The sequence below is a fragment of the Chiloscyllium plagiosum genome, unplaced genomic scaffold (assembly GCF_037043375.1).
Source record: "Chiloscyllium plagiosum isolate Xiang-an unplaced genomic scaffold, Cpla_swu_hap1 HiC_scaffold_19, whole genome shotgun sequence".
Lineage (NCBI taxonomy): Eukaryota > Metazoa > Chordata > Chondrichthyes > Orectolobiformes > Hemiscylliidae > Chiloscyllium > Chiloscyllium plagiosum.
Genome location: NW_028270157.1, coordinates 17,122,522 through 17,134,586, shown reverse-complemented (window position 1 = coordinate 17,134,586; position 12,065 = coordinate 17,122,522). Strand labels below are relative to the sequence as shown.

The 12,065-nt window shown below is 42.9% G+C and overlaps 1 protein-coding gene across 2 annotated transcripts in view; it reads right to left on the bottom strand.

Moving 5' to 3' along the window:
• LOC122559814 (kit ligand) overlaps positions 1–11,837 on the bottom strand; it is a 164,758-nt gene extending 152,921 nt beyond the window's left edge. Inside the window, exon 1 of one of the 2 annotated variants that reach the window (XM_043709896.2) lies at positions 11,332–11,837. In XM_043709896.2, coding sequence (XP_043565831.2) covers positions 11,332–11,346 — 15 coding nt within the window. In that variant the 5' untranslated portion in view covers positions 11,347–11,837. The remainder of the gene's footprint in view (positions 1–11,331) is intronic. The other variant, XM_087997053.1, reaches the window with a different exon arrangement.
• Between the last annotated feature and the right edge of the window lie 228 nt (positions 11,838–12,065).

Below are 12,065 nucleotides of genomic sequence, written 5' to 3'. Positions count from 1 at the left end.
TGTGGATGAGATGCGTTGGAGGGCATCATCAACCATGTGGGAGGGGAAATTGTGGTCTTTAAAGAAGGAGGCCATCTGGTGTGCTCTGTGGTGGAAGTGGTCCTCCTGGGAGTAGATGTGGTGGAGGCTGAGGATTTGGGAATAAGGGATAGCATTTTTGCAGGAGTCAGGGTAGGAGGAGGTGTAATCCACGTAGCTGTGCGAGTCAGTGGGTTTGTAGAAAATGTCAGTGTCAAGTCAGTCACCGGTGATGGTGATGAAGAGGCAGAAGTATTGGCCAAAGTCAAGAAGGCAGAAATAATTTAAATACTGGCAAAGCATCTGGGATTGGTGGAAAGGCAAAAGAAAGTTTACAATAATAGGTGGGAAGCTGAGTCTATAACAAAAAGGCAATTAGACTTCTTATGACTTAAGTGGGAAAAGTGCACTGGTAATTAAGTCTCACTGTTCCAGAGCTGTCATAAACATGTAACTACCAATTAAACCACCAAGATGATCCTTTAGCCATCTGATTGCTGTTCAGGACAATGGTAATTCTCCCCAGATTGCATAATTAACAGAAAAATAAATGTATTCATTGTAAACAAACTTATTCTTTAATAATTCTTAAAGAAAAATGGGTTACTCATTATTATTATGCAATTTAAGCTATATCCCTTCAAAATGCTAAACACACATATTCATTCACAAATATGACAGATAAAAGCAGACAGTTTGACATAAATATTGTGGATAAAAGAAGAAAGAAAGAGAAAAACAAATTCTGTGATCCAAGAGTCCAGGTGGAATGATTTGATTCGCACAGTTACCTTGTTTAGTTTTGTGACAATGACGACACAATGTTGTCTGCAGAATGTTGGTCAATGTTTAATTCAAAATCTAATCAGGTGGACATAGGACTTTTCTTGTATTTGACGTTTTTCCTTTCAGAGTTTTCAGGTTTGTGACTTTCACTCACAGAGGGAAATTGTGAAAAATGCTTCTTATTTGTAGCTTTCTGGATGTTTCAGAGTGCACTAAAATCACAGATCCATGATCAAGTGCAGCTGGTCCACCCAAAAGGCAAAGATTACCTTAAGCCAAAGATTCTGGTGCCACTCTGTCTCAAAACATCCATCTCACTGCTCCACAAAGTAACATAAACGCGTGAGGCTGAAGTTTACACCATATAATCCCATTTGTGCTCAATTTCCATTTTCAAGTTTATAATCCAAACAAAACAAAGATGTGGTCCTTTAGAACAACCATTACACTCCACTTTTCAGCCTGAATGTGGATATTCCTGCATTTTGACATTGACTACTTCAATATCTGAGCATTGGGAATGATGCTGAACATTTTTCAAACATCTCCACTTCTGACCTAATGCTGGAGGGAAGGTCGTTAACGAAGTAGCTGAATTTGGTTTGTCCAAGGAAATGAGTGTCATATGCCCTTTGGCCCATTACTTCCACACCAGTCAACAACAACTACCTTATTATGCTAATCTCATTTTGCAGCACTTGGCCCATAGCCTTATATGCCTTGGCATAACAAGTGCATATTAAGAGAGTTTTTGCCTCTCCCATCATTACAGGCAACAAATTCCAGATTTCCACCATCGTCTGGGTGAAAATGTTTTTCCTCACATCTCCTCTAAACATTCTGTCCCTTACCTTAAATCTACACCCAGATCATTGATCCCTTTGACAAGGGTAGATGTTTCTTCCTGTCTACCCCTTCATAATTTTATACATCTCAATCATGTTCCCTGTCAATCTCCTCTGCGGCAATGAAAACAACCCCAGTGTGTCCAAACTCTCTTAATAACTGAAACTCGCCAACCCAGGCAACATCCTGGTGAATATCCTCTGCATCCTCTCCAGTGCTAACACATCCCTTCCAGAACTGCACACAATACTCTAAATGTGGCCTAACCAATGTCTTACACAGTTCCAGCATAACCTCCCTGCTTTTAAACTTGGTGCCTCGAATAATAAAGGCAAATATCCCTCATGTTTTCTTAACCACATAATCTGTCTGTCCTGATACCTTAAAGGACCAGCGTACTGTACATGCACACCAAGGTCCCTCTGATCCTTGGTTAGAACATAGAACAATACAGCACAGAACAGGCCCTTCGGCCCACGATGTTGTGCCGAACATTTGTCCTAGCTTAAGCACCTATCCATGTACCTATCCAATTGCTGCTTAAAGGTCACCAATGATTCTGACTCTGCCACTCCCACAGGCAGCGCATTCCATGCCCCCACCATTCTCTGGGTAAAGAACCTACCCCTGACATCCTCCCCTATACCTTCCACCCTTCACCTTAATTTATGTCCCCTTGTAACACTCTGTTGTACCCAGGGAAAAAGTCTCTGACTGTCTCTACTCTATCTATTCCCCTGATCATCTTATAAACCTCTATCAAGTCACCCCTCATCCTTCGCCGTTCCAATGAGAAAAGGCCTAGCACTCTCAACCTATCCTTGTACGACCTATTCTCCATTCCAGGCAACATCCTGGTAAATCTCCTCTGCACCCTCTCCAAAGCTTCCACATCTTTCCTAAAGTGAGGCGACAAGAACTGCACACAGTACTCCAAATGTGGCCTTACCAAGGTCCTGTACAGCTGCAACATCACTTCACGACTCTTGAATTCAATCCCTCTGCTAATGAACGCTAATGCACCATAGGCCTTCTTACAAGCTCAATCCACCTGAGTGGCAACTTTCAAAGAGCTATGAACATAGACCCTAAGATCCCTATGCTCCTCCACCTTACTAAGAACCCTACCGTTAACCCTGTATTTCGCATTCTTATTTGTCCTTCCAAAATGGACAACCTCACATTTGACAGGGTTGAACTCCATCTGCCACTCCTCAGCCCAGCTCTGCATCATATCTATGTCCCTTTGCAGCCGACAACAGCCCTCCTCACTATCCACAAGTCCACCAATTTTCATATCGTCTGCAAATTTACTGACCCACCCTTTGACTCCCTCTTCCAAGTCATTAACAAACATTACAAACAGCAGAGGACCCAGAACTGATCCCTGCAGAACTCCACTTGTAACTGGGCTCCAGGCTGAATATTTACCATCTACCACCACTTTCTGACTTCGACCGGTTAGCCAGTTCTCTATCCAACTAGCCAAATTTCCCACTATCCCATGCCTCCTGACTTTCCGCATAAGCCTACCATGGGGAACCTTATCAAATGCCTTACTAAAATCCATGTACACTACGTCTACTGCTCTACCCTCATCGACATGCTTAGTCACCTCCTCAAAGAATTCAATAAGACTTGTAAGGCAAGACCGACCCTTCACAAATCTGTGCTGGCTGTCCCTAATCAAGCAGTGTCTTTCCAGATACTCATAAATCCTAGCCCTCAGTACCCTTTCCATTACTTTGCCTACCACCGAAGTAAGACTAACTGGCCTGTAATTCCTGGGGTTATCCCTATTCCCTTTTTTGAACAGGGGCACAAGATTTGCCACTCTCCAGTCCCCTGGTACCACCCTCGTTGACAGTGAAGACGAAAAGATCATTGCCAATGGCTCTGCAATTTCCTCTCTTGCTTCCCACATAATCCTAGGATATATCCCGTCAGGCTTAGGGGACTTGTCTATCCTCAAGTTTTTCAAAATGCTCAACACATCTTCCTTCCTAACATGTATCTCCTCTAGCTTACCAGTCTGTTTCATACTCTCCTCTTCAACAATACGGCCCTCTCATTTGTAAATACTGAAGAAAAGTACTCATTCAAGACCTCTCCTATCTCTTACGACTCAATACACAGTTTCCCACTACTGTCCTTGATCGGACCTACCCTCGTTCTCGTCATTCTCATGTTTCTCACATACGCATAAAAGGTCTTGGGGTTATCCTTGATCCTACCCGCCAAAGATTTTTCATGCCCTCTCTTAGCTCTCCTAATCCGTTTCTTCAGCTCCCTCCTGGCTATCCTGTATCCCTCCAACGCTCTGTCTGAACCTTGTTTCCTCAACCTTATGTAAGCCTCCTTCTTCCTCTTTACAAGACATTCAACCTCCCTCATCAACCAAGGTTCCCTCACACGACCATCTCTTTCTCATTCCTGCCCGACAGTCACACGACCATCTCTTTCCTGTTTTTCCCAAGGTCCTATCGCTCATCATTTATTCCTTTCACTCCTCTTATTTGTCCTGCCAAATGCATCACCTCACATTTATCTGGATTGAATTCCATTTGCTGACTGTTCCTGATTAATCCCTGCCTCTCCATATGCAGATTAATTCTGTCGCTCAAAATTGCTTCCAATAGTTTCCCTACCATTGGGACGAGACTGACTGGTCTGTACTTTCCTGGTTTATCCCTTACTCCCCTCTTGAATAATGGTACTGCATTAGCTGACTTCCACTCCTCTGGCACCTCTCTGGTGGCCAGAGAGGTATTGAAAGTTTTTGCTACACATCTACTATTTCCTCCCTTGCCTCACTCAACTATCCAGAAGGTACTTCTGCTGTGATGCCTTGGGAGCTGAGATGATTGGCCTCCAATAACCAGAACCATCTTTCTTTGTGCCAGGTATGGTGCCAACTAGCAGAGAGCTTTCTCCCTCTTTTCATCTGCTTTGGTTTTGCACGGGCCTCTTTCTGCAACGCTTGGTTAAATGTTGCCTTAATGTCAAGGGCAGTCTCACTTCGCCCCTAGGATTCAGCTCTTTTATCCAAGCTTGAATCAAAGCTGTAAAGAGTTTGGGAGCTAAGTGGCCTGGCAGAACCCAAACTGAGTGTCAGTGACCTGGCTATTGCTACTTGATATCACTGTTGACAGACTTCAATCGCTTTGCAGATTATTGAATCTGATTTCTTGGTAATTGGTCTGGTTGAATTTATCCTGAGCCTTTTGTAAATATTACATACCTGGGCAATTTTCCAAACTGTTGGGCTATTGCCAGTGTTGTAGCGATACTGATAACAGCTTGGCTAAGGGTGTGACACAGTCTAAAGCAAAATTGCTACAAGAATACTGTCAGAGCCCATCACCTTTGCAGCATCCTGAAACTGTATCTGTTTCTTGATAATATGTTCAGTAAATCAAATTGCCTGAAGGCTGACTGTTGTGATGCGTGGGACCTCAGAAGAGACCAAGATTGATTTTCCTCTCTGGCTAAAAGATATTTCTCTTGTCCTTTGTATTGATGCAATGTGACCCCCCTTCATTGAGGGTGGGGATACTGGTGGAGAAAATTTGAGAGTTGTTTAGTTGGACAGCACCACTGAAAACTGGATCTGCAATCACTACAGAGCTTAAAACAATTCTTTTAGTTCTAGGATGACTTAATCCTGTCCATCACTTACTGTTTATGCTATTTGGCATGCAAGTAGTCCCGTGTTGTTGGTTCACCTTATTTTTAGATATACTTGGTGCATCTCCTGAGAAGCCCCTCTGCATGGAACCAAGGTTGATATCCTAGTTCCTTGGTAATGACAGAGTGGAGGACATTTGATTTTATTCACTCATGGCCTGTGCCTAGCTGCTCTTGAGAAATTTGGTCTTGAGCTGCCTTCTTGAACTATTTCAGTCCACGTCCTGTAGCTTGACCCACATTGCTATTAGGGAGGGAATTCAGGATTTTTACCAAGCAAAGTGAAGGAATGATGACATATTTCCAAGTCAGAGCGTTGAGTGGTTTGGCGGGGAACTGGCTTGTATCTGCTATATGATATGCCATGAGATTACAGACTGTACTTAAATATGGTTCAGCTGCTGCTGATGGCCCTTATGGATGTCCATCCTTGAGTTGCTGGATCTGTTGTAAGTCTATCCCATTTGACACAGGGATAGTGCCACACAACAGTGGGCATCCTCAATGTAAAAACAGGACAGTGGTGGTCACTCTTACTGATACAGTCATGGGCAGGTGCATTGCACCAGGTGGATTGGTGACGACAAGAAGCACATGTTACCCTCTCCTTCTGTAGGTCCAGTCTAACAGCTACATCCTTCAGGACTTGGCCAGCTCAGCCAGAGAGAGTGATGCTGAGTCATTCTTGTGGATGGACATTGAAATCCCCCGGCCACACTACACCCTTGCCACTCTCAGTTGTTTAACTGTCCACTGCCATTGACAACTGGATGTGCCACAATTAAGAAAACTTGGGGCTTTGTTCCATAGTGTTTTGAAGAATGAAGGATGATCTCATTGAAACTTTCGAAATATTTAAAGGGATTGACAGAATGGCAGATGCAGAAAGGATCTTTCCCCTGAATGGGTGGATCACATCTAGTACCAAGGAATGCAATCTTAGAATAAGGGGCAAGCCATTTAGACTGAGATGGGGAGTTTTTTTTCATTCAGAAGACAGTGAATTTTTGTATTTCCTTATCCAGAGAGCTGTTAATGCTTAGTCATTATGCATCTTCAAGACAGAGATTGATACATTTCTACATTCCAATGACATTAAGGGCAAATGGGGATAGCATGGAAACATGGCACTGACAGAGATGATGAGCCATGGTCTAGAATGGAGGGGCAGGCTTGAGGGGCTGAAAGGCCTACTCCTTCTCCTATGTTTCGTGATTCCATTAACATTTTACACAGTTCCATCTCTTTTAAATCATGTTCCACTTCAAGTGCAATAAACAATAGGGGAACAGGTCAGCCTGAACTGCACTACCAGGAACACTGTTGGTCTCCTGCCATTTCTGCAACCTTTTGCACTCCAGTTCATCATTGTAGGGCCACTAGGGAGTAACCTCACAAGAAAGGAATTTCCTCCGCAAATGCTAACAATATCATTGAGCACCTGACCATCACGGAACATGCTCACTTGCTGAATCACACCTTTTGGAAGCTAACATAAATATTTTATGCTTATTTTGTTTAGATTAAAAGTTTTAAAATATATGTTGTATGAAATCAGCGAATCTTACAATACAGTGAGATCAATTGGCCCATCATTATACCTCATTTACAGCCTTGATCCAAACATGGACAGAAGGAATGAACTTCAGGAGGTGAGATGAAAGTGAGATGCTCTTGTCATGGAGGGAGCATTTAATGTCCCAGATTAAATTCTCAGGGGCTGGGAATGCTACAGCGAATAACTTAGCTTCTGTATCCCCAAAGCCTGCCCGCCATCTACAAAGCACAAGTCAGGACTGTGATGGAATATTTCTCACTTGCCTGAATGGGTGCAGCTCCAACTACACTCAAGATGCTAGACACCATCCAGGGCAAAGCTGACCCCACTTCACTGGCACCACCTCCACCACTGATGCTCAGCAGCAGCAGTGTGTACCATCCACAAAATGCACTGCTGCAACCCGCCAAGATTCCTCCAACATCACCTTCCAAACCCTCAACTTAGAGTTACAGAAGCAAAGTAGATATTTGGAGACACCACCAACTACGAGTCTCCTCTTGATCACACACCACCCTAACTTGGAGCTGGCTTTGCTGGAAAAGGATAAGCAATTTAATTTGAAGGTGTGTTCAAGAATTTAAGATACAGCAACAGGGGTAGGTCATATGGTGTTAAAGGTAAAGATGGATCCTGATTTCTGTCTCAGATTAGTAAATCTTGGGTACAGTCTCAATTAGCTCCCAGCATTAACCCTTCCTGTGCCATTCAATTGTGTCGTTCTTCAAAAGGGTCACTTTCACTCTTTTTTTTAAGACAAGGAGTTTTTTTTTTTAATTCTCTTGTGTGATGTGGGTGTCACTGGCTGGCCAGCATTCATTGCCCGTCCCTAGGTGCACTTGAGGAGGTGGTGGTGAGCTGCCTTCCTGAAACGCCATAGTCCAAATTTTTTTGTTGTATTCTTGGGAAGTGTGCCAGCAATGTTGGCATTTCTTACTCATTTGTAATTTCTCTGAAAGTGGAGATGGGCAGTCAGAACTTTCAGAGCCATGGTAAGAACGAACAAGGGCACTCAATGATAGCTTAGACCCGAGCCAGTAAGCATGTTGGGTTTCTTGTCCACAAATGCCTGAGTGAAACAATTGGTTTTCTGAGTGATTGATGCTAACTTTATATGTCATTTATAAAAATGGCAGTCATATGAGCTGAATTACTAAGTAGGTCAATGACAAAGAAAACTTCTTGCAGCTTGGTCCACTGATGACAATAATTTTTTTTGGACCAGCTTCCAGATTTTATACTTGATATGCATCTCGCTTTACATTCATCGCATGCCCTGTGGTGGATCTAGTATATCACCTTTATCTTTCCCCATCATTCACGCTGGACTGCTCTATTCACTGATAAAACATTCTCAGGAAGTGAAGGCAATAAATTCCTTTGAACTGGTAAATCTGAACAATATGGCATTCAGTATCGATGAGAAACATTTTTAAAATGTTAGTGAATTATATTGTGTGTTTACATTGTAATAAATTCCCGCTGCACTTTAAAGGAGGCTCCTTAAACAAATTTTGGCCCAGGTGAACAATACTTAGTCAAAGAGATAGGTTTTAATAAGCATATTATAGGAGGCAAGAGATAGGCAAATGCTGGCCCAGCCTGTGACACCCACATCCTAATGTATGATTAAAGAATGGGACTTGAGGCTTTAACCTTCTGTCTGAGATACTGAACCATAATCCATGAAGTTGCAGACAACACAAAAGTGCATTTATAAAGGATGGGAGGCTAGGCTAGTGGAGATAACTCATCTCATCCTTTTCGAAGGAGCTTTACTCCACCTGCATGTCCTGAATTGCAATGTCTAAGAGACAAGCAACTCCAGAAGTCTGTTCCCCAAATTGCAAGGCAACTGACTCTGCTTCGCAAATTGAGACATAGATTCTTTTGGTGCAGAGGCAGTGTCCCTTCCTCTGGGTCAGTGAGCCTGCTTTGCAGTCCCAGCTATCCCTGAGGTATGTCAATGACACACCCAAAAAGAAAACTGCTTTTTGGCAAATTAAATCATAACAACAAGGAGCAGTTCCCTCTCCTGATTATTTTAATCCCCCTGCTTGTTGTATGGTGGACAACTCTACAAATGGTCCCTTATCAGTCAGAACAGTCCTGCTACCCCAGGTTAAACAATGTAGAAAGAGCTTGATCTTTATCTCATAATAAAGCAATGCTTTGAGTCAAATCACTTGACTGCTCTACCAGGCCAGAAATGTTTAAAGGCATTTTCCATTTGAACTATGACTTATAAAACCTACTGTGCAGAGTAAGGAATGGTGCAAGAGCAATTGAGTTACAGATCCCTGCTTCAGCCATTGCTAATAGTGATCAGAATGTGTGATTATGTCCAACTTGTATCTGCCAAGCTTTGGACCACAGTATTTCTTTGGTAAAACACCATTTAATATAAATGTTGTAAAGTAAGAATTATCAATGGTCATTTATCTCAGCATAGAGGATAGATTCCACTTTTATCATGATTTTTGCAATAACTGGGCAGTTTAAACTGCATTACAACCAGTGCAGTATTTTTGAAGTACAGTTATAATGCAAGAACTACACAGAGGCTAATTTGCACTCAGCATGGTCCTACAAACAGCACCGTGATAGCGACCAAATAAACTGGTCACTAAGGAGAATTCCCCAGCTCTGTTCTAAACATAGAGCCAAGGGGTCTTTTAAAATCCACCAGAGAAAGCAGTTGACTTTCTCATCCAAACAAACAAGGCCTTCAATAGTGCAGTACTCCCTCAGCACAGCACTGGAGTTTCAGCTTTGATATCTTTATGCTCAAGACCTGGGCTAGAACTTGATTCGAGAGGCTCCTAACTGAGCCGTAGCTGATGCATAAATTTATAAAGCAGCTGCAATGACTTCAATATCCTTAGTCAGAGGAGTTGCCTTAAAAGGGCAGGCCATCCATGGCCTCCCACTTCCTCCACTGCCACCAATGATACACAATGATAGATTACATCAGCTAGTTTATTGCAATAGCTGTATGGGAAACCAAGTTCATATGGCGCAGTGGCTAGCATTTCCACCTCTGAGCCAGAAACTCTGGGTCCAACTCCATGATTTGATGTCCAAGGGAAGTGTTTATATAATGCAGTCAAAACAGTTGTGAATGAATATGTAAATCATCCCAACACAGACTAAGGGTGGGAGAGAGTGCTCTTCAGCCACATCTTGGAAAAAGAATTGCAACCTTTACCATCACTACTCATAGCTTCAGGCTACAACTTGCAGGTAAAGCGCATGTCACAGCAACATGGATCTTCTGAGTTAATTGTGCCACACCTCCGTATGCTAACTCTCATCATGGCTTCTTGTCCACCAGCTCCTGGATGTGAATCTTGACTTTTTCAGATGCAAATCCCTTCCTGGCCTCAACCCCTCCCTTTCTCTATAACCTCCTCCAGCCCTGCGCTACTCTCTGAGATCTCAACTCTGTTCAGTTCTGGCTTCTGTGGGCACCCCCAGGATTTTCGTCACATCCCCCACTGAAGGCTGTGCCTTCAGCTACCCTGGGCACTAAACTCTGAATCTCTCTCCCTTTACTCTCTCTCTGTCATATCTCCCTCTCTCTCTTACACCTCCACCCACACTCACCTCCCCCCCACCATTCCTCCCTAACCTTTAAGATGTACCTGAAAATCTACTTTGATTAAGTGTTGTCTCCCTTTTCCTGATGCCTGTCTTTGGCTCCTTTACAATAATGCATCCTGTGAGAAACCACGGGATGTTTCTCTTTGTTAAAGGGTACAACTTTTTTTTAAAATACATGCTATTCTTGGAATGTGGTTCATTTGACCAGTATTGCAAAATGGGACAGCCTTGAAGTCTACCACAGGTTATAATAAAATGGTTTTTAAAAATTCGTGAAAACTTCTGCACAGATCCCGAATTTGGTGGTATCACAGATTCACAGCCAAAACGTTCAGGATTAAATATTGCTTAGTTTCAGTTCCACAACTTTCCAAATCACTTACTCTGCACCGATGTTTATTTTCTTTTGAATGAATCCAACCTCTGCATAAACGAGTTGCCCCTGAATTGAAAGTCTTAAAGAAATCATCAGTTCTGTTATGTTAACCCTAGGAGGTTAAAGCCACGTTATCGCCTGCTGAACGTGCCGAGGCAAACAACATCAAGTGCACGTTTAACTTTACTCAGAAATTGTAACTCTGTGTTTAACCAGTTTAGGAGATTTAGTGAGTATGAGAGACCTGTTCAGTGTGCATTAAAATCAGACTTTTAAATATAAAACATTTCTGCTCAGTCATAAACTCACCTGAACTTACAACACACGTGGAGATTGGTACCCAGCGCAACTCAGAAATCTCTCTCCCTCTGCCCCCATACTCCCAGGGTACATATACCCTCATATCTCCAACTTGTAAACGAATCATTTCTCCAGCCCAGTACCTTAATTTACTCACATTTGCCTCCTTCATAAGGAATTTCGATGATTTCTCGCTCCTCCACAATTATATCCTGTTAATTTAAGTCCGACAGTGCCAGTTCATATTGTCCGGGGCACCCGTTCCTGCAAATTGCAAGATTCGAGCTTATTCTCTTTTTCTGTCTCTGTGTTTATCAAGAGAGAAATTCCACTCAGTTTCCTTTGCCAGAATGAGCAGACACGCCTGCTTAAAGTGAACTGGTAGCAAAGACAGACAGAGTACATACACGAGGATACTCAGGTTTAACAAAAAAAACTGGACTTTCAGGATTGAGAGATCAACGGAGAGATATCAGCTGCGCCGGAGATTTGTCTGTCTGACTGTTTACACAGTCTCATTCCAATCCCATACACACACACTCAGGCTCCTGATCTCTTCTCGGTAGCACGCAGTGTCCGAGGCAGTTTGTAACCTAATGATTTATTCCGGCCAGTTGGACTTTGAATCTGCCTCGGGGTTGGTTCCGCTATCACTCCTTAACGGAAGGCGACTGCATAATGAAACCACGTGCATTGACATAGCGCCTTCCACCACCTCCGGGCGTCCCAAAGAGCCTCACTATGAAATATCAGCATTTAAATGAAATATTAGCCACCCCTACTTTGCAATGCTATTAGGAAATGCAGCAGCACATTGGCACACAGCCAGCAAGATCCCACAAGGTAAATCGAACCAGAGCATTTTCTCCACTGTGATGTTGAACTAGGAAC